At 47.9% G+C, this 27884-nt stretch overlaps 5 protein-coding genes across 7 annotated transcripts; 4 read left to right on the top strand and 1 right to left on the bottom strand.

The window, feature by feature from the left end:
• The first annotated feature begins 1514 nt into the window (after positions 1–1514).
• On the top strand, positions 1515–20806 carry LOC120954030 (sialidase). 3 transcript variants are annotated; one of them, XM_040374578.2, is made up of 5 exons: positions 1515–1728; positions 3582–3859; positions 17267–17420; positions 17489–17610; positions 17677–20806. In XM_040374578.2, exons 2-5 carry the CDS (start codon positions 3803–3805, stop codon positions 18751–18753), a joined length of 1410 nt encoding a protein of 469 aa, XP_040230512.2. In that variant the 5' UTR covers positions 1515–1728; positions 3582–3802; the 3' UTR covers positions 18754–20806. The 3 variants fall into 3 exon arrangements, with proteins under 3 accessions (XP_040230512.2, XP_040230511.2, XP_040230513.2); XM_040374577.2 differs by having other exon boundaries at positions 3579–3859; XM_040374579.2 differs by having other exon boundaries at positions 1524–1615; positions 3579–3859.
• Positions 14004–16199, top strand: LOC120954032 (uncharacterized). Its single transcript, XM_040374581.2, has 2 exons — positions 14004–15292; positions 15379–16199. Exons 1-2 carry the CDS (start codon positions 14701–14703, stop codon positions 15624–15626), a joined length of 840 nt encoding a protein of 279 aa, XP_040230515.2. The 5' UTR covers positions 14004–14700; the 3' UTR covers positions 15627–16199.
• Positions 20807–20926: 120 nt separating the features above from the next.
• On the top strand, positions 20927–22605 carry LOC120954029 (uncharacterized). The gene has a single exon (XM_040374576.2). It carries the CDS (start codon positions 21076–21078, stop codon positions 22573–22575), a length of 1500 nt encoding a protein of 499 aa, XP_040230510.2. The 5' UTR covers positions 20927–21075; the 3' UTR covers positions 22576–22605.
• A 637-nt stretch (positions 22606–23242) lies between these two features.
• On the top strand, positions 23243–26357 carry LOC120954028 (cytochrome P450 302a1, mitochondrial). Its single transcript, XM_040374574.2, has 7 exons — positions 23243–24135; positions 24212–24294; positions 24356–24599; positions 24672–24868; positions 24947–25465; positions 25534–25856; positions 25925–26357. The coding sequence occupies exons 1-7, from the start codon at positions 24065–24067 to the stop codon at positions 26069–26071; spliced, it is 1584 nt and encodes a 527-aa protein (XP_040230508.2). The 5' UTR covers positions 23243–24064; the 3' UTR covers positions 26072–26357.
• A 7-nt stretch (positions 26358–26364) lies between these two features.
• On the bottom strand, positions 26365–27697 carry LOC120961438 (60S ribosomal protein L14; the record flags this gene model as incomplete). The annotated part of the gene is made up of 3 exons (XM_040385155.2): positions 26365–26740; positions 27041–27235; positions 27572–27697. Coding segments are annotated over 3 exons (579 nt in total), but the record flags the coding sequence as incomplete, so codon positions are not given.
• Between the last annotated feature and the right edge of the window lie 187 nt (positions 27698–27884).

The following is a 27884-nucleotide window of genomic DNA, read 5'->3' as shown; positions in this document are numbered from 1 at the left end:
ATGTATAATTTTACCTGAAGGGTGTGCGCTGACTGTACTGAAACGAAGACGACACTTTTCCCCCGCCTCTGGCGCACACGGTCAACTAAATCCGATCACAAACTCGACTCAACTTTCGCCTAACTAAACGCGCCAACTAACTTATTATTGGCATGGCGGAACGGCCCAAACAATGCACGAGGCACACTGTAGTACAACACGCCGTGGATTCGACCGTTAATTGTGTGCTGGGTGGTGTTTTGCTACCAATGACTCATCCTATGAATCCCCACGCACAAAAATGCTGGAAACGAATCCGTGTCCGTGCTGGTTACATTCTTGTCGGAATTGTGCGAAAAGCCCTGTTCTCTCTTTCTCCTAGACCCGATCGCGATACGGATGTAGTGTGCATAGGGAAGGAAAGTGTCTACGTTTTATTGATTTGCGCATGAGCCTTGTTTTGCACCCCCGGGAGAAGAGCATCACATCACCCACAAAAGCGCTGTGCAAATTCGAATGGTGTGCAGATGGCATTCGTGTGGCGGGTTCGTCGCTTATCGCTGTTTAATGCAATTCTTTGTTACTTTTGCAGCGTGGGTCTGCCCGGTCTGCAACACTGTGTCTAGTGTAGCTGGCTTATCGCAGCTGTCTTGCTGGTAGAAGCATTCCTCTCGATGTACATTTTAATTGCATTTCGCTTGTCCACGAAGAGAGGAAAATAAATGCATAAATCTAAGGACAGCAACTAACGAGCATCACTTATCTAAGAAAGTGCTTGTTTGCAATGCTTGGTACAACTTACTTTGAGCCCTTAAAGGTATCACTTCCAATACATACAATTCTGAATTGTTTGCAATCATTAACAACCAATAAAAAAGCCACCTATTGTTAACAAGTGTTCGTTAATGTAATGTATTCCGAACAACCGAACCGTTCTTTTGATCTCCACCTTTTGCTTGCCAATCGTCCAACACTTCCTGCACTGCATCTTTGGCTTGTCGCTTTAAATCGGTACCTTTTTTCTGCGCACAACAAAACAGTGTAACGCGTTCAACGCCAACGCACCAAAGCCATAACCCTTCTGTACTGCCCGTTACCTTTTTGCAAAGTAAGAACGGCACAACTGATGGTTTTGGCACCAACCAGGAAGCCAATCAATCATTTTGGAAGTACCAGTTCTCACACACACACACAGAAGTACTTTGTCTGGTTCCTCCTACACACTACATCTTTTTTTTAAATTGTTTATTCCCAAATCTCTTTCCCAAAAAAAGCTGCTCTATTTGAGTAGTTTACAAATTTAACGCTTTGTTTCGCTTCCAAAAACCCCAATTCGCAGTGAGTTACCAAACCGCAACAGACTAATTCCATTTAGTAGAGCCACTCATTCTCTCAGTGCATTCCCCGTGGTGCAAAACTCTGTGCACACTGTACCTTTCGTGAGCGGTTTCCGTACGCTCGAGCCAGCACTCCGAACGGGTGGCGACTGCTTCAGCAAAAACTGCCGCCACCGACGACGACGACGACGACGTGGGCCCCAACCGACGAGCGAGCGCGTGTAGCGCGAAATCGGTTTACGGGAGGAAAAGCTACAACCCCAGCGCTCGTGGGTCAGTGTTGCTTTGGCCAGCACTCGGTACGGTACACGGGTTACGTTTTCCAGTGTGGTCGCGCTCGCACAGTTCAGGGCGGTGTTGGGTGGCGAAGAAAATTGAAAAATTGCACCCATAGCCGGAAAGAAACGAAACGGTACGGATTTTTCGTGTGGGTGGTGTGGGTGGCCATGTGGAAGTGTTATTAAAAAAAAGTAGTGCAGCAGAAGCTGTTCGATGAAGTGGAAGTGAAAGAAAAGTGCAAATAGTAAACACCAACCGACCCACTCTCGTGTGTTTGTGTGTATGTGGGGAGTTGTTCGCTAATGAAGATAACAAGTAGTAACGGACGACGTCGGAAGCGATCACATCACAGCATCTTCGGGTTGATCGGGACGGGAAGTGATGCGAGTGATTCGGTGTGAGCTTTTGGGTGGTTTGCTGGAATGGAAAAGTGCGGCAAGACGCTTGGGTTGAGTGATGTAAGAATATTATCCGGAGCACGCCCCAAAGCCTCGGCCGGTCGGTCGAGCATCTAATCAGCCTAAACAGTCACCGCCGCCGATGGGTAACTCTTACTTTCCGGCGCCTGGAGCGAATGCCCGCACAAACTGCCCCGCATAGACACAAACTTTATTGAACCGGCGGTTATGTGAGCTAATTATTCCGCAGACGGGGTAAAACAAGAACTACACTCAACGATGGCAACCCCACACACACACACACACCTGCCGGTCGCATCGGTTATGAAAATGTCGTAAAAGCACACCTCGGTGGGGACAGTATAACGGTGGATGAAAATGGTGATGCTTTAAGTCCACTACACCCATGGGCTGGATGTTTGTCGGTGCATTTTTGTTGTTTTATTTTATGCAGCAACCCCCTCCTCCTCCAGGAGCGCCGGGCGAAAGTGAATGAACGCGAAGAATCAAATTGATATCACGCTCACGATCGTGCGAACGGCGGGCGCGATGGAGTGAATTTTTGTTGCTAGTTTCTTTATTATTATTATGTTTTACGTGTTTTTTTTACTCAGTCTCTCCGTAAGTAAAGAGAGGGGCGTGGTGCTGCTCAACGAGGTGGCAAACGGTTGTGATCGATGACAGAGCAAAATTAGTAACATTTAAGAGTTGCGCGCGTCGAACGCAACGAACCCAACTACTACTGCTTTTTGGCGTGAACGCAAACGAACAGTGAAACAACGCACCGATACACATGGGGGCTAAGACTAGTGTTGGGTTAAGTTGGCAAAAATTAGGAGTCGACTCCGATCCGAATCCGAAAATTTCGAAACCGACTCCGGAAGGAAGATCCGACTCCGCCCAGTATAATCTGGAGCCGTTTTGTAATCATCTGGAGCTATCCAGAATCGCCTTGAGTCATTCGGAGTCATTCGAAGTCGTCCAGAGTCATCCGAAGTTGTCCAGATCCATCCGGAGTCATCCGGAGTTGGAGTCATACGGGGTTGGAGTTGTCTAGAGTTGGAGTTGTGCAAAGTCAGAGTTGTCCGGAGTTGTCTGGAGTTGTTAGGAGTCATTTTGAGTCGCCCAGAGTCATCCGGAGTCGACCGGAGTCGTCAGAAGTCGTCTGGAGTCGGCTGGAGATGGTCCAAAACGTCTGGAATTTTATATCCGACTCCAACTCTTACTTCTGCTGCCTCCGGTCAACTCAAACCCTCATTGTTAGAATGAAAAGGACTGTCTAAGAAGTGCAGGTACAAAGTGAAAAATAGAAATAAAAACTCCAAATGAAATTCCTCCAACCGACTCCTACTCCGAACGTCTCCGATTTCCGGACGACTCTGATTATGGACGACTCCAACTCCGGGTGACTCAGACTCCAGGCAGAACTAATGAATCCTAGTTTGCCGAAGTTAGAATCGGATTAACAATTCCCAGAGTCGGATCGCAGTCGTTGGTGCGGAGTCCACAGAGCACACCTCTAGTTAAGACGTCCGATGACGGTGTTGATTGATTTGCACTTTTAATTACCCATTACTCACCACAGCAGCAGCAGAAATAAAACCAGGCGTGTGTACGGCTAAGCGCCGACGGTTAGTGCAAGTGACTAGGCGGAAGGTTGGGAATCGACGGGAGCACAGTGAGAGCGACGTAAAAAAAACGACATCATCCTGCTGATCGGTGCACCGGAACTGCAGTTTGGGGCGGATACACACTACTCCGACACCAGGCACAGGGAAAGCGCTTGCACAGCGCACCCTACATATCAAAATGAAGTCGACCGAAAATATGGGCAACATTTTCCTGCTTCTGTTTGGATTGCATCTGGTAAGTCAATGGGAAGGATGAAGAGGAGGGTGCATGCACACGGTGCATGTGAACGAACTGGCGAAATGGCGTTTTGTTATGGTTCTTTTAACGCGTTTGCTTGATCGCCTGCAATCACGATCGATTAGGTTTGATTAGGCAAATTAAGCAAATGCAAATATGATTACAGGGGATTCAACTCGTGTGCTTTGGATAATTTCTTAAAAAAGGCAATGCCTTGACCATTCTAAAACCTTTGTTTTTCCTTCCCAACACAGAAATTTCTTCTTTTGATTCACAAAAATAACGGAAACTCATAATACGGTAGCTTAATATCTCATAAAACAAACCAAACCCTTTTATTTTCGATCGCTCTTCAAAGGCACGGCATGTAATTAGTGTCATGGATACGGGCCTTCACAATTAATTTGTAATCATCATCATCATGATCGCGTTGGTTGGTGGGGAGGAGAATGCTTGGCTCGTGATAGTCACGTTGCTAAATTACTGGCACAAATTGATTCCGAGACGCAGGTTGGAGTGGGCAATGAAGTCCTTACATTGCAACTAAGACGCGGTGAGTCTGTTTTGGGGAGACAAGTTGACTCATACGAGCATTGCAATCGTTGCTATTTATTGATTTTTCGTTACAAATCATGCAATTTGGGGATCAGAAGCCTAACAATATATTCATTTTATTTTATTAGTAGGATTTGAACACTAAATTCCCTAACTTTATGCACTTGATTTATTTGCAATGCTCCTAAAATGTACCACAAAATAGTAGCATATTTAATAGCTACAGATTTTTACTATATTCCGATTCAAGTATGTTGTTACATACATTTAATATCCCCAGTTATTTTCCTTAAATTAAATCGGGTTGCGTAGATTTAATTTTCAATTGAACAGCGTGCTCAATGCAAGAAAGCTTTCAACCTATACGGCAACCATGAAATCAAATCTCTTGACAAATGTGGATCCTTTATGCTCTAGTCCAGCATCTGCAGCTCCCTCCCCAAAAGTACCCACGAAGCACATGAAGATGGATTACTTCAAAGCTAACATTAATAGTACCGCACGGGCTACGGCAGACCTTTCCCAATCAAATCTAGTCCAATGAAAGCGTTCGCAGAGGAGATTAACCTTTTCACTTGCGACAGTCGACCCTTTCGCCCTCTTGCCCCGTCAGTCACCACACACACATGATGAGCAAATGCGCATATCATCATCAGTCCTCTCATGCTGATCGATTTAAACGCTTCGTTGCAGCCACTTCAGATGACACAGAAGAAGTGAAAAAATCAATCCATCCAGCAATGATCGGACCGCTTCTTTTCATGATGCAATCGCCTCGTGTTCAACCAATCACTCACCGGACGAGGTTTCTAAACTGCGTTCGTTCCGGTGCTCTTGTAAGCACGCACAGGCGCGCTCGGAAGAATTCGCTTAGCAATCGAGCCTTCTCTTGCCCGCCGTATCATTGCGGTCTTGCGCCCACATGATAATAAAACACAATTCGAACCATTTCCTATCTTCAAGGGCATCCCAAATATTTGCTAATGATGATCAACAGACCGATTAAAGCGCAGGGGATATTTGTGTCGTGCAGCTCTCGCTCGTATACTCTGATTGCCGACGCCCCAGTGCAACCGGAACGGCCCATAAGTGCCTCCGGTGAAACTGTGAGCATTTGTTTTTACTTTTCGCCCACTACGGAAGGTTGCTAATCAAAGGTTTGGATCACCACAACAGGAAGCAGTAAATCAAACTAAAAACAGCAAACACGGTAAGCTTGAAAAAACGAAAAATAGGCTCAATGAGAGCCACTGATGGGAGGAAATTTGGGTCATTTTTGTTGCTTCATTTTGCACAAATCATAACATTCTATCTCCTAATGGGTTGATTGAGCTCGATTCTGTTTTGATGCAATAACGCGCCGCATTCTTGCAACTGTTAAGCACTCGATAAAAATCATTTCCCATTTCAATGTTCAATGTTCTGCTGCACCCACAGTCGCCCCCGGAGCAGAGCGATTTGGTGTGTATTGCTTCATCACAAAATATGTTTTCCCACCCGAAACAGGCGGGCGGGCGGGCGTTTCGATCAGAAACCAGATCAGAAAACATGATTTCTTGTGCTTGTGATCGATCGATCGGCTGCCTCATTGACTTTGGCTGTTGCTTGACGCACAGAGAGCATAGTTTGCACGAAAGGCGTACGAAAGGCTGTGTGTGTATCTGTGTGACTCTGACAAATGAATTACACGACCAAATTAGTTTAACCCACGCCTGCAACAGTACAGTCAACAAGCTGGCAAACGACAAACCAGGCAAGCGTAAGGTGATGATTGAACCTAGAAGGGGATTAGGTACGATTCGTTCGATCTTGTTTTAAATTTAGTACACGTTGAGTAAATCACTTTATGACACAAACGAGAAAGCATAATTGTAAGCATTATATATCAAAACTAAGAATATTTTCAACTTGCTATATCAATAACCCCTTAAATCCCTTTTTTGCGGAACACGGACGGACACACAGCAAACAACAAAGCATCAAAGCAGCACAATCACGATCGATTGTACCGCAAATTAGGGCTTAATATTCCCCTCCCTTGCGCTCCGTCTGAACCGTTACTCCCAGAGATCAATTTCCTTTGACACACGACAAAAGCATTCCGCCCTTTTATGCTGCAACAACAGATTACCATTACCTACATTGAGCCTCCCTTAGTTCTGCAGTCTTTGTAACAAAACTGCCGCGCTTAGAAAGGAGATCAGCGATCGATAGAAAGGAAAGGATCGATTATCATAATTAATGTACATCATGAAAGGTGCATTTTAGCAGTGTGGTACGATTTTTTCTTCCATTCTCCGAGAAGCTAGAGAAAATGCTCTTAAAAACGGTGCAGTTTTGTTCGCTAATAAGGACGCTTAAATTCTGTGACCTAGAAAGAAAATGATCGTGACAATAATTAACATCATTTCAGCAAACTGTTCATGAAAGAAGGGAACCCACCTTGCCATGTTTAAAAAGCGATTAAATGTACTTTCCCTGTCGTATTGTGATCGTATCTTTGGACCGTATTAATTGTAATACTTTTTCAAAGCATAAATAACACATTTAACAACAAAAAAATCAATATATTTGACCCAAAATGTTGACTTCTATTTGGGCGATCGTGCCGCAAAACCCAACTCGAAAGGGCTGCCCGAAACAGTCCGCTGCAAGCAGATCGCGCACGTTTGTGGTCACGTTTTCTTACATGACGCCTTGCGGACGGAACGACACGAAGCAGCAAGAACTGGTTCACTATTTCACCCATTTTTTCACCATCAGTAGCCATAAAACTCCCTCTACTTCCCTTTTCCGCCCCCTCCGAAATGTCGGTGTGAATCAGACATAAGCACACGGAACGCCCGTGACAGTTTTCACTGATGCCAAAACTCCTGCCGTGGCCGTGGCGGCTCGATGCGAATAAGGCTTTCGATTCTTGGAGAATCGGAACGTGTTTATGTGTGTGTGTGTGCACCCCTTTTGGCCCATATACGGATGGAGAGTGATCCCGTTGCATAAACCACACCGATCTTTCACTTTCCAGCACGAGATAGATGGTCGCAATTCGTGTTTCGTTGCAATTGGTTAAAAGGTCACGTGAAGAGAGTTCCTTGCAAGTAGTTTTACATCTTTGGATTAATTTTTAAATCCTTTTTATCCAGTTTCCAATCGCCCAAACTGCACAAATTTAAGCAAAAAGCGTCGCTTCCTATCTTGTCACAAGTTTTGGCTTCCAATTTTTTCCTAAAAGTACAATTTTATTTGCATTATTTGAAGCAATTCAATCGCAATTAATAGTCTGAGGGCACCGGAACTCGAATTTTACACCCATTTTGTTTTACACTTCCATCAGGGGGGAAATCCATTTACCGTTGAAAATCGTGCATCATTAAGCCAACATTACACAGCGATGGACATTACATAAAGTGAATTTGTTTCCCTTGTGGCGAATCAATTCAAAAATAAAAAAATAAATCCATTTTTCTTTCCACTCAAAAAGGGTGGAAGCTGCTCAACAAAATCACCACTAAAACACATTTCATGGCCACCTTGAACTTAATACTGCACCGAATGGGTGTTTCCACCTTCCGCTAGATGCTCGTTGTTATCGTTGGTGCCCGCGAAAAAACAAGAAACAATGCGACTTTGCATAAAATGTTTAGAAGCTCCCAGCCGTTTTCCCAAGCGCCCTTTTACCCTTTTGGCCGGCATCGGCAAACCTTCGTATGGGTCAAAACCATGATTGTTCTCGCTGCACCACCGTGCAAGACCGTGACACATTGCCATTGTCACTCGCTTGTTGTTGACCATTTGCCGTGAATGGTAATTATGGTGGCGAGGTCATCGTTTGATTAGACAAACTTTCGGGCCGCACCTTACGCAATCGTCATTTCCAATTATTCTGTTTTTCCCCCGCTCTGCAACTGATGGACACGGAGGAAGGCACTTTTTTGTTGTTTACAATTTGCGCTCTCCTAAAGCAAACTTCCAATAATGTACGCATTATTTTAATCGCCACACCACCAGGTGCCATCTGCGCGATCAGTTGCAATCAAGGCCGATCACGTTGAACACCCCGCGAATTGGCTGGAGTGAATTTGATTTATTTATTTTGCTGTTTGCTTGTGCGCGCTTTTCCGTTGCAAATTCTTCCGACCCATCCATCCACCGCGAAGAATGATCGTGTGCACGCGTGCGCTCGCTCGCTCGCTCGCTCGGGGCAAAAGGTACAAAAAACAAAAACACCCCATTCATCATTCGACCATGCCTTTCGCTTTCGCACCACCAAACTCGCGGGCTTCCAACGCGGGAGCCCTTCCGAACGCGTTGTTTTACGTTCGCGCACTCGCTTGCTTTCTCGTTCAAATTTTTTGCACACGGAACGAACAATTTCGATGCTTCAAAACAGCACACACAAGCGACGAACCCGGCGGTCGTCGGTTCGATTTGTGCGGTAAGGTACCGAAAGCGAAGGGTTCGTTACGAAGGGAACACGTTCACGGTAATCGGCAGGACACCGGGGGGAGTTTGCATAAGATAGGGCACCCGTCAAACTCATAATCCAGCATACGCCATTGAACACCCAAACGCGAAATTCGCCATCCCGCACGATCATCGCCGGCAACAGTCCGCGAAACTAGGGGTTGATCTCGGGCTGTGACAAAGGTTCCATTTGATTCCCATTTCCCTGCCCTTTAGTGTCCCCTAGTAAGTCGTTTCTTGTTTATGTTTCCGACGCTTGATTTGCGGAGCCCGTCGTTATGTGCTCACCGACACGATCCTCGCGCGCGAACCGATCTCGGTTCGCTCTCGTTTTCTGCGCCGTGGCGTGCGCGGTCGTGTTTGGTCCAGTTTTTTTTTCTCTTGCTTGCTTCCTTCAAACCACCCAAACAACTCTTCCTCTCGCCCCATCCTCCCATCCAGTATGACGTAATGTTCCCCTCAAAAAAAAGTATGACGACGAGGGTGATTCCCGCCAATGCTGATGACGATGACGATGGTTGGTGGTGGCGTTGTTTTCGCTCCGATCTCGTTGTTCGCCATTCTCCCGACATTCGCTTTTGGGAATTGTGGTTGATGATGCGCCTTTTTTGTCAGTTATGTTGCTCATGCTTTCGCGATCCATTTCTTTTACGCCAGCTTCCGTTGCGTGTGAACGTGAGCTCTTCTTCATCGTTTGCAGCGTTACAAAACGGAAGCCACTGTGAGCGGGCAGACGATGCTGCATGTTCGGCATCATGTTAAAAGCGACAGTGATCTATGTCGAGACAGATGTTGCTACAATTCTATTAGGCGGGTTTGCCGCATGACACACATTTCTGGTTGAATAATCCGCGCCAAAAAGGGGCGATTGAGCGAGGATTAATTTAATGCAAATGCGTGTAAAATAAGCAGCAATTGTTTTTTCGTCTATAATTGCAAATCGAAAGACACAACAGAGCTCAAGGATTTTATTCTAATTAAATGCTAATAAGCTGTGGCATTGGTCGCTCCAAAACTGGACCGGGATTATCTTCAACATTTCGATCGCTGGTGTCAAGTGTACGCACCTTTTAATACCATCAACCTGTAATCCAAACTGATCCACATTTAATCCCAGCTCCCCAAAATTGGAACAATCAAAGCACCGACCGGTCTCACCCATTTCTTTACCAATTTACACTCCCGCACGGGCTGAATATCGCGTGCGCCTGTCGAGTCAAAGTCAAAGTCAGACCCCGGGGTCCAGCCGAAGTTGTGACCTTTTTTTTGTGTAGGACCCATCGTACACAATCGATCGCGCGGACTAACTGCCCAACCCGCGCCATTTGAACGTGTTGCGGCCTTGATCTGATTACGCGAAATGAATGCTATCGTGATTTTAACACTCGCTTTAAGCTTCATTCAAAACGAACGAACGGAGCGAGCGAATTCCAATACATCACGGTCAAATGATCTGCGAAAATGGGTGCAATCATCACCCATCACCATCATCATGGCGAGACACCCCCTTAAATCAGAGAGCTGCAAACCTGTGATCGAACCTGAACCACACACCCAATCGTCCAATGGTCAGCGAGCAGGCACCATCCCTTCTAGCACTGGCTGGCAAAGAGAAAGGATTGGTTTTGTGGACGAAAGATTTCTGAGATTTTTTTTTGGCAGCCGAAAACGATACAGGTTTTTAAAAACGAACTAGTCCACTAGTCGAGCCTTTAAATTGAAAGGTAGCGCAGAAAGGAACGCGGGGAAGGTAGCATTTTAAACTGGACAGATGACAAAAAAGGGTGCAATTGGACCGAAATTACGTTCACCCGAAAATTTTGCATGGTTGAATGGGGGAAAAGGTGCATTAAAGTTTCATCAGGTGGTCGCCGTTGTGTTGTGTAGAAATTAAAACTACCATCAGAACGGTCTATATTCCATTTAAGCTTGAAAACTTAAAGACGAAAATGACACGCAAAATCGGACGTTACCTTTAAGGAACATGAAAAGCCACATTAATACTTCTTTAAATTTATAATGCATTCACATTTGAACTTACAACAATTATCTCTGCTACCGAATTAACTAAATGTCGATTATGCCTCAGGAAAAGTTTGTTCCTGTACATCCGAAAAGCTTACTTACACCGAGATTCGATCAGCAGACGAGCATGATACGGAGCCGCTCGCTTCACAACTACACTAAAGGCGCTATCGATCACAGCACCGTTAACAACGCACATGAATCAAGCGAATAGGAAGCATTTCGTTCATTCGGAAGTGAAGCGCTACCCTGCCACACCGGTTATTAAGCGGGTTGCATCGTTTTTTTCCCACTCGCACTGACAGAAACCGGATCATCTCTTCAGATACACACGCAATACACTCTTCCGAAGCGATGCACTCAATCAAGATCGCGATCGATGCGGTAATCATCAAGAAGGAGGAGGAAAAACAGAAACAGAAACACTAAAACAGGCGAAAAGAGATGCCAATGGTTACCCTCTTGCACGCATTTAAATCAATCGTATCGTAAGATTTCTCATGGTGAACCGCGAAAGCTCGCGTATTTGCCCTTCTGCTTTTTAGCATACCCGCCCCGAGGGGTCGCTAATCTGACATTAAAACCGATGACATACTGGTGAAAGGAGCGCACATATCCTCAGCACATCCGGAACTCTGTCCTGCTGCCCCTCCTTCTCTGCTTTGCTATCAACGGCGTCCAAAAATCCGGTTCTATCCTCACCCCCCAAACAGGGTGCTGTGCGCACCCGTTGGTTCAGGTTCAGGTTGCGCACGCTGTTTTTTGCCCATATTTTCGGAGCACGTTTCGCATAAATCGTTTCGCACATACACACACACACCGGCAACTTTCACTGTCAAACGGCTACCAACACGCCGGAGTTGATTCGAGTATTGCGACAATAAATGTTTGCCAATGTTTGCTCCGGTGCAGCATGCACTTGCACTTGACTGTCGCAGCGGGTGCGCATGCTGCCGAGTGCGTTTCCTCCACTTCCTGGCTTGGGCTTATTTTTCCGGGATTGAATCGTTTTGTTTTTCATCATTTCCACTTTTATGTCTAAATGACGATTCCGGTTTCTGTTGCCGGTGCTGGTGTACCGCTCCCGATCACTATCAAACACCCGCTCTCACGCCGTGTGTACCTGCTGTTGGCCGTGTTGATTTGCTGGATGGTTGCGACTATTCAAATGGAGACGGCTTATCGCAGATCATTCCCGATGGTAGCTGCGCCGGGCTGTCTGCTAACCTTTTGCAAAGCTTATGTGACAGTGTAGGAAAGTGAAAACCAAAACACTCTTAACACAGCCCCACAAAATCAACAACAAATGGTTGCAACGGGGTGGCAAAACAAAAACAGGCTCGAGAGAAAGGCTAACCTTTAGCGCTAACCACGAGGAAGGAAAGGTGTTCGCTGCAATGCGACCGGTTGCGCTGTGTTGGCATGATGCACCGCTGCACTAGCGCGAACAGAACGCACCATCGAAGACGCTCCACTAAAAAAAAAGTGCACCCACTAACAACGCACGCCAATAGGTGTGTAATATCTGCTCATGTAATCGTGTATGCAGCACAAAGCTCCACACACATCCCGCAAAGCAAAAAATCGCTTCCTGCGCACGGTGGGTGTATAATTGGGCGCCACCGAACATTACGGTGGGGTCTCCACTCACACTCAACCTGAGCGCCATACGCGGTTCCGGAACCAAATGGGCCAAAGAAAAAAAAGAATCCAACTCCATCGAGCCTACGCTAAATGGGCGGTTCTTGAATATGCATGAGGCACATGCAGTTTGCAGTTCTTTGGCAAAGGGTCTAATGGGGTATTTGTGCATACACTTTGCAAACCGCCCATAGTTGGGGAAGCACTGCAATTTGCCGTTCTATCGCTTCATCGCGTTTGAAACGATCGATCGATGGAACGGTACAGACAACGGCTGTTGGTGGAAGTAGATACGGGAAATTGGGCCCTTTTTCGCTGTCAATCAGGTGGCAAACCTCGGGATCGGTTGATTGAGCCGAGTTGGAAAGGAATGTGTGATGCGTGTTGGAAGTTTATTTAAATATGTAAAGCTTAATTGGCGCCTAAATGTGAAATGTTTCAATTGATTGATTTTAATAAACAAATGGAATAGTCCTCCTTTAGGAATCAAAATTTGACGATTTAGGAATATTTAGGAAATATTGACGATTTAGAACGGGTTTGAGTTCGTTAGCATGTTGCATATTTCACATTTTATGAAGTTATTGATGACCAAGGAATGTTAAGCACAATAAGTCTTCAAAAGAGATTTTGGAATAGGTATATAAAACTAATATTCATTTTTAATCATGAATAATCAAGCATAATCAAAAGTAACGATAAGAAAACAAACTAATCAATTAATATTCAAACTTGAATTTTTTATTTAAATTAAAGATTGTCATACATTTGAGAAATCAGATATGAAAAACAAATACTAATTAGAAAACAACAATAACAGGAGGCATAGTGGAGGAGTAGTAAACAAAAGTAAAAACAAAAAATAATTTTAGTAAAAATACAACAAAACTCATTCAAACTATAAATGCAATATAAAAAAAAGGAAGCAAATCAAATGTGTTGTTTACCTTTAGGCGCCTTAAATATAATCCAACAGCCTGCTGCGGATGAAATGTGATACCCAATTATATGAAATTATTTCTTTCTTTAATCCACACCTCATACCTTTCTCTCTCTCCACGCTGTCTACCTAACGCAATCTTGACCTCGCCCCAGGGTACTTAACCGAGGAGTCAACCGTCGGCCAGAGCTTAATGCAGCTGGAAGGTGAAACAGATTTAAACCCCAAAAAAAAAAGCCAAAACAATCTAGTTCGCTCGAGTTAAAGGTGAAACCACTCGTTCGATGGATGGGTTTAATCGAATTACCCTTCTCGGCCGGTGCAACAGCACCACACTCCCCCTGTTCAACGATGCTCAAGGGCAAAAGAAATGCAAAACCAACCACCGTTGGGAGGGTGAAACTCATCGCCAACAACGAACACCTTCTGCTTCAGTGGCTCTTTCTTCCCAAAATGCGTCACGTACTAGCCGGGCGAACGAAAGCGAGACGCCCGCGAGAATGGCGGGCGAAAAACAATGGCCACATACACATGCCGAGCAGTTTGTTCGCATTCGCACGCGCCAAAAAAAAGCCCCCCTAAAGTGCGACGGGTGCAAAGCCATGAGAGTGCCATGAGTCTTCTGCATACGACTGCCACTGCTCAACCCCATCTGACCAGTAGTTAGATGAGGCTGGCAGTGGTTAGATTTAAAAGTTCGCTGCATTTTATAGCACCACGGGCACTTCCACACACACCTTGTCACACATTTGCACAAGTCACGGGAACAAGGGGAGTTGCGCGTGGAAAATTTCTGCTTTAATTGAGACCTTCCATCCGCGCACGAACCCTGTGGGGAATGTGTTTCTTGTGTTACGTCAGGGACCGGAGGGGTAGACACAGTTGATGAACGAAGAGTGGCATGAAAATGACGTTTCCTCGCTTTGCCGCTTTCTGCTCAAGGGCCTCATGTCTGTTTCCCCATTTGGTGAAGAATGCGTTGCTTGGGCACAACACCAGTTGTTAGCAGGCTTCGAGTCTTCCATGGTAACGAGCGCATCGAAAGCGTTGTTGCCATAGTCACGCCTTGCGCTATTGCGTTGATGTTCCTGTCAACCGGGCCACAATCAAAACAGTGCTCTGCTTGTAACGTGCAACAAATTCTTGTTCCTGTTCCGTCCTGCCACAAGAAATCCCGCAGACAGACCCCGAAAGAAACGCCAAACCCCGCACAATGTCCAACTCAACAGCGAGCAACAGCCCGAACAAGAAGAAGAAACCGCTGCCGTACTTTATGGAAAGGACGGAAGAGGCGGCCCTGCCCTCGTTCCAGAACCGGCGCACGCTGGCCGACCACGTCAAGGACAATATGCTGTGCGCCGGGCGGAAGAGTTACTTCCAGCGCATCGTGTACGTTGGCCGCCATCCAAAAGTGACGGGGATGACGCTGCGCGACCGCTTTCTGAAGCTCATCAAGGAGCTGCAGGAGTGTACGGTGTGCGAGATCAAGCTGTTCGGGCTGATGATGAACTTCGACGGGTACACGGTGCACATGGTGGAGAGTGCGGAGGAAACGGTCGGCGAGTATCTGCGCACGCTGGCGGCGGCCGACCTGTTCGAGGAGAGCCGGGTCGTGCTGGTGTACAACAACATCAACCAGCGGCTCTTCCGCAAGCTCGTCTGGCGCGTGTCGGACTATCTGAACGAGCTGAAGCGCACCGAGCTGGACCAGCGGGACCCGAACCTGACGCAGGGCACCATCAACGCCTTCCTGGTGCAGGTGTACCAGCTGTGCAAGATGGTGCGGGAAGAGGAGCTGGATGAAAGCAAGTTTAACTCACAGAGAGAGAGTGTGCCTGTTTGAGGATTGTTTTTCATGGTTTTTGCGCGTCTTGTTCACCCTCCCTTTTAGGATCCGCTTTTAAATCGCTCTATCTGGACGAAAACTACGAAGAGCACACGCCGGACATTGCGGTGCTGGAGTATCTGCTCGGCCTGAAGTGTCTGTTCACCGTGCCCGAGTACGCATCGTTCTACGGCCGGCTGCCGGACGTCAGCAGCTTCCGGGACCTCGTTTGGCCCATCCCGAAAGATCTCACGCCGTACGATGTGTTCGAGACGGGGAAATACGATGTGAACCTAACGTTCGGTGGGAAATAAACTGCTCCTTCTAAATTGGAAAATTGGCTGCAAAAATATGTTTTAATACCATCGCCGAACGCGCCGGGTAAGCGTGTCCAATCGCGTAACGGAGGTGGCATTTTGTTGCATCATTTCCACCCCATTCGGAGGCACTGAGAGCACGATAGCATGGGCGGCAGGCCAACGTTTAACACCCGTTTTGCATCGATCGATCACTCTGGACACTTTCTAGGGGGGGCTCTCCCGTGGCTTGCCATCAACTATTGGCAACGATATAGTCGATTCAAATGAGGTGGAAAGTTGGAGCCTGATCGTTTCAGTATCGGTGTAACCTTTCACCAATTGCTGGGTTGCAAAAGTAATAGCTCACACGATAATCGATTAACATGGCACGATAGTTGGGTCTGTGCTGTTATGGGACAAGTAGTAATGTCCAACGCATAATCAACTAGTTAGGTAATACAGACTGAAAACTCCAATTTTCAAGTGCCTGAAAAGACATTAAACGCGAGAATTTCAATGCCCACGACGACCTCGCCTTTATTCAAATTCGAATGTTACACCGCCGTGTTGGCAATGTCAAGAGCACCCCAAGCCCCAAACCGATGACAATTGCGGGCAAAAATGTTCCATTAGATGACAAATGGTGCTCTGGGCGGCAAGATTTCGCCTCCGTTTGTCTTGTAATGGTGATTACTTCATCGCAACCAGCATCCACTCGTTGTAAATATTCATCCGCGACTTGGATTCTACACTCGGGACAAGCGTCTGAATCGATTTAACCAGAGGCTTTCCGTTTGACGCCATGGAACCACACCAACCTTCCATACACGGGCATGAGGCTCTGTAGCGTTACAGTTTGCGCCCGCCACCTTCCCCGCCAGCGCAATACGCAATCACTTTATGATCGCGCGAAAAAGAAATAAGCCAAGACAGGTCGAGATCGTACATTAACCAGCTGTACTCGATATAAACCGATCGTTCGTTCGTTCATTCCATTCGCACTTTCGGTGTGGGCACCTTGGAGGGCGGGGGAGAATTTACGATGACCAACACACGCATCTGGCGCACCCGGTGGGTCGCTGGACGTTGGTGGGAATGCTTCAGAATGTCGACACTTTGATCTGATCGAGACACCCACATCGGCAGGTCGGCAAAGAACGATCGTTGGAAATAGTGTGTGTGTGCGGACTACGCTCCCTACGCATTTGACTACCTGAAGTCGAAGGTGGCCACCAGCTTTACGACTCCGACCACCCTTTTACCTCTCTGTCAAGATGCCCTCAGGGCAGTCTCGAGCAGTTTCGAGAGCTTAAGCTGAAGTGTAACGCCACATGATTGACTGCGCCAACTCGTAATGCCGCCTTCGAGTGTTGACCACCCGAAGGTCATCACCTTCCCCGTAAAAGCGCCGCCGAAAAGTAATGTCCGGTGGCAACCAAAAAGTGCACCAAAAACGAGCGTTCCACACTACGATTCATTGAACTCGCTCTGTTTCCCGTTTTGGAACGCCCACTTGCAATCCAGGGCGTGTTCCAGACTGCCGATGACGCACCTTCTGCTCAAGAACACATTTCTTTTGACATTCTAACGGGGCTTTTTTTGCTTTCATATTTGGTCATTTGTTTCATTTCTCATTTTTGTTTCCGCGTCGGCAGGTTTACCTGGACGGGGCGAACGCCTCCTGGGGCTCGCCAGACAGCAACCAGTACCACATACAGACGGATGAAGGCCCCGAGCGGTACTTCCGGTACCAGACGGACAATGGTCAGTTTCGGAAGGAGAAGCGTCTGCAAGATGGCACGGTGATCGGTAAGTGGAACTTCTGCGTGAAGTATACGTCCAAAGTTCAAGTGTACTTATGCACCACCCATCTGCAGGAACGGACGCGTGGATTGATGCTTCCGGCTATCTGCGCCAGAACGACTACATCGCAGATCACAAGGGCTATCGGATCTTGAAGTCCAAGACGGTGTACGTGGGCCAGAATCGACCGATACAGGTAAGATAACATAAACTTCCGAACGCCTTCTCCAATATTTCTGATGTTCCCAAACTTTTTCGACAGGACGCTATTAAGGTGGCCAAAAATAAACCGGCCGATTCGGGCGTCTTGGTACCGTCGGATCCTTCCTACGAGCCCCCAGCACCACCAGCATCCGCTCCACCTCAACCGCCCCAGCACCGCAACCAACCCGCGATCCAATCGATCGCCATCATCCCCTCAACTCCAGCTCCAATTTCCGTCCATTCGACTCCTTCGCTCAATGGTGTCTTCATCCGACCACACTCCCAACCACTCGGTCCCGGATACCATTCGTCACTTCAACCTGGGTCCTCCTCTTCCTCTCCACACCGCCACTACCCATCATCCGTATCGTCCCGACCACCTTCCCTTGACATCTACGTCCCCTCGACAACGTACACTCCGCTGATCGGCAACGAGCTCTCCTCCACACCGATCGCTGTCTACGCTCCCTCCTCAACTCCATCGCCCCTTCGGGACGGTTCCGAAGCTCACCTTCCACCGCTCGTCATCTACAACGGAAATCCCTCGGTAGCGGTCGACCCAAGCGGGTACATTGCGGCCACCACCTTCACGCCACCGCATCGACGCCGAAGACCCATAAACCCCTCGGAACGGCGCCGTCGCCCATCGAGTGAACCGATCCTAATCACCTCCTCCCGCCCGTACATCGAGAGCACAACCCGCGCTACAGTGAACCTAAAACCGCTCGTACAGCTCGATTCCGGCAGCTCGAATCTGCTCGACCCGGCATCGATCGGCTTTAACCGGGATCTGATCGATCCGCAGGCCCACCAACCGTACGACGACCAACACGTCCGCCGGTACTACGACGAGAATGGGCAGGAGCTGCCGGTGCGGCGTGCCGGCGAAAGCCACCCGTACGATGGGGTGTCCGTCACGAACGATGGCTTCCGGTACTATCTGCCCCGGCAGTACCACGAAGAGCGCAACTCGGCCAGCGACACGCGGGACGGTTCGTTCGGGTACATCGATCCGTTCGGCATACGGCGCGTCGTGTACTACAACACCGGCCCGAACAAGGGCTTTGTGCATCGGAAGAACAATCGCTTCGTCGGGTTTGATGCGACACCGTACGATCCGCGGCCGGTAGTGTAGCTTTGCTAGCTTTTAAACGCTTCATCACGCCTTGCTTCCTGCATTATTTATTTCATCCCCTCTCCAGATGGTAACTACACTAACACACTCTTCGCACGAGCGAAGGATAGCTACTTAGAATGAGGATAGGGTAGTAAGGGTGCGCCTTTGATGTATGGTGGTGCATTCTTCGTCAGCGCCTAACATTGATTTCAAAAAGTCACTGAAACAGAGGAACAGAGTGGGGCTTGGGGCGGACAAAACGACAACGACCGGTTGATACATGATAAGTGAATTAAAATGTATGTCTGGCCTGCAGCTCCGATCTGAGAGTTCTCCAAAGCTCAGATTGGATTTACAAATCAGCTCTCTACGAAAAGCACCGAACCTGATCACACAGTCACGTTGTCTCTTCGTCATCTTCTCTCTTTTTGCATCTTCGTTCGGACGTTGCCGTAACGTTGACCATCAGCTTGGAATTGTAATTATCCACAGACTGCTCTCGTTTGTGATCTCCAAGTTGCAGTTCTCGTACAACAACAAAAACTCCAGCGAAATTGATTCGTTACCACTGGGCGTACGGCATCTCGACCGTAACGTCGCGTGCGTCTTTTGCGATCTCCGCTTCGTAGTTACGTACGCGTATGACGAATGTGAGTGTGACACATTCACCCTTCTGCTTCGTGGATTGTATCACACGATCTAATTTGGCTGATGATTAATGTCATCACGTGCGGAATGGCACAGAATTGGAAGGTGTTTGAGTAATGTGACGGGTGATTTTGGTCCAAAGCGTCCTTCGTCGCAATTCTTCTGAAGGTCCACTTTTGTAGAGCATTTTAAGCCATATCTGTGTGGGTAGCGATGGTAAACCGGAGCGATGTGTTTAATCCAAAAGCTTTTTGGCAAATTGCTTCAAAATAGTGAGTCCAAAAAAGGAAGATGATCATTAATCAGATAATGTGAATCGTGCATTCTTTTAGGCAAATTTGCTTAAAACAGACATCAATTCGATTCGATTGTCGACGTTGTCGTTGTTGTCCTACTCTACCCGCACCAGCTCTGTAATCCTCCATTCCAATCTCCTCACGCCCATTCTACCGTTAACCATAACCGATAAGTGCCGCGTTTGTTTTGCAAAAATTGCCATAATTTTAAGTCTAGCTGTTGTAAAGTTGTAAACACGTAAAAGCTTTTGCAAATAAGCAATGTACGGTAAGGTGAGCTTCCGTTTTAACTTATGATCCAATTAATATCCTCTATTTTATGGCCCTTTTTTAATCCAATTCCCAATTCAATTCTTCCCAGCATTCGTTGCGTAAGACAGCTTTAAAATAGTTACGCAAGAGCAAAGTAATACAAAAAAAACCCTAATTGCCATATGTAAGCAGAACCGAACAGCTCGCTGTACCGTTTAGAAGACAGAATGAGTGATTTTATCAGTATAAGTACACATCTAAAATATTCGCGCTTTGCTAATAAAACCACGAAACGCGTCACCGTCGAACTCAATCGAAATGCGCCCGCGCTCGCGCGCGCATTATAGAGGCCCGCTTTTCTGTTCTCCGTCAATAGATCTTCATTTCCCCTTCCCGCCTAATCAGTTAGTTCACCCACAACCGTGGGACTGTTTGGTACATGAAAACATGCAAAAAGGAATCTCTTCCGCTGCACAAAAAACAAACCACACGCAAAATATTACGCTATGGGAAATGAACTTCCGTTACGGAGAATGCCGCACTGTTCCGTCGTAGGCGCTACGGCGATAGCCAACATGGGCGGTAATGTACGGAGGGCCGATGTTAACACAACAATCGAACCAGCCAATTTTATGCTCGACTACGAGTGTACGAACATTCACTCACACACACACACACACGCCCCTAATAAACTATAAATACCTCACACCGTACAAGGGGATGAGGCGCGCTGTGTGTTGTGTACTGTATGTAACAAGACATTACCGGATACAAGACACCCAACTTCCGTGTGATGTACCAGCAGCAACAGCATGAGGAGCAGAAGAGCATGACATGTTTTTAATAAAGTCCGGTCTGACCGCGTGATCGATTTACCAGTACGTTTTTGAGCTGTCTTTATGTCCCGAAAAGAATCCCCCAGGGCGCTGGGATCCAGTTTCCCGATGGGAAAGATCCGATGACCCTGTGCCCCTCCAAAACAACAGGCATCGGGGAGAGAGGGGCAAGGTATAAAACTAATGCAATGGCGCTAGCGCCATATCAAATCGCACCCGAATGGTGCACGCAATGGTAAGTAGTATCATCAGATCCCAAGGTTTTCGACAACTTCGAATTAGCTTTTCGCTTGGGTTCCCCGCAGAGGATGTTGCTTGTCATTTGGCTCCTTGTGGGGGCATTCGTTGCGACAGCGACGGCCGTTGGGCCGGCAGCAACATCCCCGGTGGAGCAGCTGGCGAACGTTCACTACGCCGGGAAGGATGACCCCGTCACGGTGACGACCCACATCGAGAATGCGGCGGGTGACAAGCTGGACTTTAACGGTGATCACTTCTTCGGCCGGGACCAGGAGGCGCACGACTACAACCGGCAGGCACACCTGAAGCTGGAGTACGTCCGCAACCAAGATCCGCAGCTGCGGCGCTTCCTGGGCAAGTCGATCGTGAAGCGCCAGGCGGATTTCCCATACCCGCCGGCCGTTTATCCACCGACGCATTACGAGCCTCCGACCACCACCACCACCACCACCACGACAACTACGGAACCTCCCACAACAACGACGACGACAACTACGGAACCTCCAACAACAACAACCACGACGACTCCAGCACCGACGGAACCTCCAACGCTGCCACCAACAACACCGGGAGTTCCTCACGAAGTGTACGGACTTCCTGGCTCGACCGAAGCACCCTGCCCGGGTGGTGTTGACTGTGTCTTTTCACAACTCCCACCCCTACCGGAGCTGGTATATCCGGTACCTCCAGTACCTCCAGTTCCTTTGCCAATGCCGCAGGAACCAGTAGTAGCTCCGCCGCCAGTACTCTGTACCGATGTGCAACCGGTAGTTCCAGTCGTAGGAGGTCCCGTTCCTTCCCAAGAGCCACTGTACAGTTTGAATGAGCTTGTGGGTGTGCTGCTTGATGTCCCTCCCGTCCCAGAGGTCCCCACTGTCCCGGAGGTCCCCGCCGTCCCAGAGGTCCCCGCCGTCCCAGAGGTCCCCACTGTCCCAGAAGTCCCCACCGTTCCAGAGGTCCCAAGCTATGGCCCACCGTCTGTGGGCTGCAGCGATTGTAACTTCAACCAACTTCCAGCATTGCCCGAGCTGGTGTACCCGGCTGCACCAACCACAACCACAGAAGTTCCACCACCACCACCACCATCACCCCCACTCGTAGAAGATCTCCCAAGCGAAGCAGTCCCTTCGAACTGTCTGCCCGCCGAGCATCGCGTGCGCCTAGAACAAGAATCACCCGGCGGGGACAATGGCGCCCTTGTCGATCTACGACTCTCCCAGCGGTCCTCCTCGGACCGACTGCAACCCCGTGTACTCTCCACCCACTCGCAGGTAATTCTCGTCCAATCGATGGCACCGCTGCCGGTGCTGAAGGCCAAGCAGGGTGGCCAGCAGCCCGCCAAGCATGGCAGCCGTGGGTCGTTCAAGTTCACGCACAGCCGCAGGGAGCAGAATCGTCAGGTGTGGAATCCGAACGATGATACGGTGGTGGTGGTGCCGGCCGAAGACTCCCAGGGCCAGCTGTCTCAGATCGTGGTCTGTACTGTGGACTGTAACGCGGTGGAGGAAAAGGTGAAGCCGCCAGAGACGCCCGCCATGATGATTCCGAGCGATGGTCGGTTGTGGTGAGTGGAGATTTGTGGAGATTGTGGGTTGGAGCGTTGGAATCGCAAATAAAGAAATGTCTTAGTAATAAAAATTATGATTTTAATAAAAATAAAGAATTTAAATTATTGTAAACATTCGACTTCCCGCACGACTTACAGAGTTTTCCAGGAGGTCTAATAGCTTTGGGACACTTTATTTACTCTTACTTATATGAAATGAGCTTTATGTAACGAGAATTGAACTCTATAGAACCCTTGTTGAACAAATCCAATAGGAATTTCCAAGGATCCTTTCCAAAAAGGTGCCATAGAGTCAAATTTCCGATATATGAAGTTCACTACCAATAGGAAAGAGTCGAGTAAGTCTCCCACAACTATGAGAACCCATGAAAACCCCTATAACAACATGCCCGTCATGGGTTCAATCCCCGAATGAACCGTGCCGCCATGCGTAGGACTGACTATCCTGCTATGGGGGGAAATCAATAAATCACTGAAAGCCAAGGCCACAAGTGGTGCAGGCAGGTTTCAATACTGACCCGCACAAAATCAGCTAGCAGTGTGCATTTTACCCCATATTCCCGTTCCCATATTATCGCTATCAAATGCTGTAATTATTTAATCGTTTACAAACGTAAACAAGCGTGCATAATTTCGCGTTTCATTTCAAAAGGGGAATTGCAGCTTCAGTCGCTCTTTCAACAGCTTCTCGTGCCACACTGCAACGTAAGTTAATTGAAGAACGCATTTCCTCAAGTTTTAGAACGTATTTTGTCCACGTGTTAAAAGGCCTTGTGTTAATCAATCTTTTTTTAAAGCCCTATTTCCTACAAAAACTGTGTCACTTGAGTTTGAAAATAACTCAATCGCTCTATTAATGCTCAATATCAATCAACGGTTTGCTGTTAAAATTATCGCAAGCCTGCGATCGCCGGGCGGTGGCACACGCACACCAATTTTTTTTTTGACTCCACATGTTATTATTCAAGGTCAGCCCGACGACACGGTCTGTTATGCTTGTTATGCATTCTCCTATCGGTTATGTAGCGCTGGCCGATGGGCCAATGTAAAGCAATGTTTGTGTGCGTGCAGGTTCCCACATAAAGCGCGTACCGTTCAGCATTAAAGAACGATACTGATAGATCGATTATACGTTCAGGGAAAGGCCTTCTTGTTGATTAATTTCATTTAAAATTATACACCAAATAGTAGTTCATTGAAACATTCAAAATACAATAAGATTGGTCCGTCGTATCGATCATCTGTGACAAAACGGAAAGAGTTTACAGTGGTGTGCGTGAAACGAAACCGATCGCCGCTCGCGATCGCGCAGGCTGATCGATGTAAACCGGCTTGCATTGTTGTCAGATCTTGCGCGAACGACGGACCGCCGTGATCTCTGTGGTGCGCCCTTACTGTTCTTTCAATATTTTCTTAGTGTCGTGGATAGGTTAAAAAGATGCCTTTGACCTTTTAAGTTAGAAACTATTGTTTACATATTGTAAAGAGCAATGAATCTTCCAAGACAAATTACGAAACGTTTGCGTGGCTTTTCATCGGTAGCCAACGAACCCTCGAAAAGGTATGTTTTGTTCCACAATGAAATTAAACAGCTTTTGCGTGGCCAAGAAAAGAACCATTTTTCTCCCTCCGCTCAGGACGGTTAAAAGCTTCGATGAAATACCCGGCCCAAGAGGACCGCTCGGACTGGGCAATCTGTACCAGTACATACCGGGTATAGGTAAGCAGCTCCAGCGCCGTTCTCGAACGATGGCATCCACCCTAATCGAATCGCTCCACAGGACGCTACAGCTTCGATGAGCTGCACCGTTCCGGCGAGGACAAATACCGCCAGTATGGTTCGATCGTGCGCGAAACAATGGTCCCGGGGCAGGATATTGTGTGGCTTTACGATCCGGACGATGTGGCGACCGTGCTGGACGATCGGACACCGGGCATGTATCCGTCGCGACGGAGCCACACGGCGCTGGAAAAATATCGCAAGGATCGTCCGAACGTTTACCGCACCGCCGGGCTGCTGCCGACGTAAGTGTGCCAACTGTAATGCCAACAAATAGCTTAAACGAGCTAACGCAATATCGTACGTACTTTTTCCAGCAACGGTGCAGAATGGTGGAAAATTCGCTCCGAGCTGCAGAAGGGCCTCAGCTCACCGCAGAATGTGCGCAATTTTCTGCCCGCCACGGACAAAATAACGAAAGAGTTCGTTACTCGCCTGAGAGCGCAAACGGAGCCAGGCAAAAGCATCCTAATAGAGGACTTTATGCCACTGGTCTCGCGGCTCAATCTGGAATGTATGGGAAATTAATTAAAAATTTAAACATTTTCCCCTAAGAGGTAGCATTTGCCTGATACCTACCCTATTTTCCCAGTGATCTGCTTGCTTGCCTTCGACGTACGGTTGGACAGCTTCTCGGAGGAACAGATGGACCCGGGCTCACTTTCCTCCCGCCTGATGGAATCGGCCGAAACGACCAACTCCTGCATCCTGCCCACCGACCAGGGCTTCCAGCTGTGGCGCTACTTTGAAACTCCTGCGTACAGACGGTTGCGCAAAGCGCAAGAGTTTATGGAAATGACGGCCGTTGAGCTGGTGTCCCAGAAGCTGCTCTACTTCAACGAGGACCAGCAACGGTTGGCAAGCGGCGAGCATGGTTCCAAGTCGCTCATGGAGGAGTACCTGCGCAATCCGAACCTGGAGCTGAACGACATCATCGGCATGGCTTCGGATCTGCTGCTGGCCGGTGTGCATACGACCAGCTACACCACCGCCTTCGCCCTCTACCATTTGGGGTTGCACGGGGCCACCGCACAGGACCGGCTGTACCGGGAGGCGAAGAAAATTCTTCCCGATCCAAAGGAAAATCGAATCGGTGCGGCTGTGCTGGGATGTAAGTTAAGTCCATTTCTTCTGCTTCCTTATTTTAATGCTAAATGTGCTTCGGCATTCAATTTCCAGCGGAAGCTTCGTACTGTCGCGCGGTTCTAAAGGAAACGTTACGCCTCAATCCGATCTCCATCGGGGTAGGACGCATCCTTAATCGCGACCACGTTCTCGGCGGTTATCAAGTACCACGTGGAACGGTGATTGTGACGCAGAACATGATTTCGTGCCGTCAGGAGGCTTACTTTCGTGATCCGCAGCTATTCCTCCCCGAACGGTGGATGCGTGAGACAAAGGAACCAGTGCATCCGCACCTGGTGCTTCCGTTTGGCCACGGTATGCGCTCATGCATCGCACGTCGGTTGGCCGAACAGAGCATGCTTGTGCTGCTTCTAAGGGTAAGCTAGGTCGGGTGGATTGTACTTGAACATTATGCTTAATCCTGTTTTCTTTCAAACTCTTCTAGCTGATACGTTCTTTCGAGATTGAGTGGGCAGGAACCGTTCCGATGGATGTGAAAACGAAACTAATCAATCAACCCGACCAACCGATAAGGCTACGAATGAAGGCGAGAACTTCAGAAGGGAGAGAAAGTAGAAAGCAAATGAGTTAAATTTATAATTACCAATATGTGCAAATATAGAATTTAAAGGCCAAAAACACAAACGAGATTCTGGTTTTCATTGGAAAGAAATTTCAATTCTCTGCCCATGGAAAGAGATAATCCACATGAAAGGGTGGAAACAATAGCTAACCGTATTCTTTCGGTATCTTGCCTCAAGTATTTTCAATTTTCAAAATTGTGTGTGTGTGGATCTTTTTCTTTACTTCAACATCCCTTCATCCTGTCCTGCGCCACTTTCTCTCGCCCTTTACGAATGTTGTATTGATTTGAACATCGAAGCGTTGAGTGTTTTTGTGTGTTTTTTTCGTGGTTGGTTTTACTTCTTCCTCTTTTGAACGGCTTTTAATAATTATACACTCCCGCTGCGTCCCGATAGTAGTAATTCGTTAGCCACCGCTCTCACTTCTTGGCCGCGACCTTCTTGCCCGCCTCCTTCTTGGGGGCCTTGACCTTCTTCTTCTTCTTCTTGGCGGCATCCTCGGGCTTCTTCTCGCGCTTCGACGGCAGCGGTTTCGTACCCTTGCGCGGCTTGCCGAACAGCATACCGTTGCTGACGACCACCTTCTTCATCTTCTTGTACTGCGCGCTGACGATGGCGTTACGTTCGCGGCGGGCAAGACGCAGCTTGAAGCGATCGAAATCGTTCATGCTGAAGCGCTATACGAGGCGGGAGAAGAGATTGAGAGAAATAAAGTTAGCATTGAGAAAATAACGATCGCACGAGCATGGAGCAGGGAACGATAAGGGCGTCGTCTAGTGCTGTGTGGTGTTTTCATTTTAAATAGTATTTTTACTTCCATTTCAGAACAGAATTGGCTTCATGTTTGTATCAGCCGGCATTTCCTATCATGTAAATTATATTTACGCAAAAAGGTTCATCACGGATGGAACGGTGGTAGGAACGAACGACAAACACACACACGACGTACTTGGGCACACTTGCTTAGCAACACTCACCTTTGCCTTGGCGACGGAACGCTCGTACCATCTGGTCTCCTCGAACTTCTTCCTGATGTCGAACTTCTCGAGGGCATCGCGCACCAGACGGGTACGGGCAGTATGCGGGAAGCGCACGCGGAACTTCGTCAGATGCAGATGGTTCACGGCGTACTGTTGACGGGGAACGCCGCTGGTGGGGCCATCGATCAGTACCTGCGGATAGCGAGAGAGATGCCGGATTTAGTGACTAAACGAAACACGACGGAAACCAAGACAATCGCTTTGATTGTTCGCAAAGTGTGGGACATTTTTGGCAACAAAACTTCAGTTCTGGAAGCGCTACTTCAGGTACGTTTCAGACGGCTCTTCCTAATTAGTTCTTGTTTTCCGTAGAAAACATCATCATTGAATCGTAGGTTAAATCACCACACGACCCGCATCTTGTCTGCCTCTGCCTCTGGACGGTTCACCGGCGTGTGTGTGTGTATTGTGAGAACTAAAATGAATCAAACTTTCCCACCGGGGTGGCATTAATCGCAACAAACTTACCCGATTCTGATCAATCACATTGACGATAGCTACAAGGCGTCCCTTGTATTTTCCAACAGCGCATTTGGCAACGCGGCCAGTCTCCACGAACCTGGTGAAAGACGACTGTAACAGAACGAAGACACATTAACCCTCTCTTTGCACCATTTCATTCTCCTTCACAATTCGCCACAATTGTCGCGTGAAAAAACCGGTGAAGCTTGCCGCTGGGCTTAACTTGGGCACATTTTCAGCATTCCCTCCAGCACCACCACCACTGCCGCCAGCAGCACCATTACCCACGACGCGAAGCACACACACAAGATAAACATGT

The sequence above is a fragment of the Anopheles coluzzii genome, chromosome 2 (assembly GCF_943734685.1).
Source record: "Anopheles coluzzii chromosome 2, AcolN3, whole genome shotgun sequence".
Classification (NCBI taxonomy): domain Eukaryota; kingdom Metazoa; phylum Arthropoda; class Insecta; order Diptera; family Culicidae; genus Anopheles; species Anopheles coluzzii.
This window is presented reverse-complemented; position numbering and strand designations above follow the sequence as displayed.

Coding starts and splice junctions, on each gene's coding strand:
- LOC120954030 (XM_040374578.2), top strand. CDS start 3,803: ATGAAGTCGACCGAAAATATGGGCAACATTTTCCTGCTTCTGTTTGGA. Junction 3,860..17,266: donor TTCTGTTTGGATTGCATCTG/GTAAGTCAATGG, acceptor CCGCGTCGGCAG/GTTTACCTGGACGGGGCGAA. Junction 17,611..17,676: donor GCCAGAATCGACCGATACAG/GTAAGATAACAT, acceptor CTTTTTCGACAG/GACGCTATTAAGGTGGCCAA.
- LOC120954029 (XM_040374576.2), top strand. CDS start 21,076: ATGTTGCTTGTCATTTGGCTCCTTGTGGGGGCATTCGTTGCGACAGCG.
- LOC120954028 (XM_040374574.2), top strand. CDS start 24,065: ATGAATCTTCCAAGACAAATTACGAAACGTTTGCGTGGCTTTTCATCG. Junction 24,295..24,355: donor CCAGTACATACCGGGTATAG/GTAAGCAGCTCC, acceptor ATCGCTCCACAG/GACGCTACAGCTTCGATGAG. Junction 25,857..25,924: donor TGCTTGTGCTGCTTCTAAGG/GTAAGCTAGGTC, acceptor AAACTCTTCTAG/CTGATACGTTCTTTCGAGAT.
- LOC120954032 (XM_040374581.2), top strand. CDS start 14,701: ATGTCCAACTCAACAGCGAGCAACAGCCCGAACAAGAAGAAGAAACCG. Junction 15,293..15,378: donor GGAAGAGGAGCTGGATGAAA/GCAAGTTTAACT, acceptor CCTCCCTTTTAG/GATCCGCTTTTAAATCGCTC.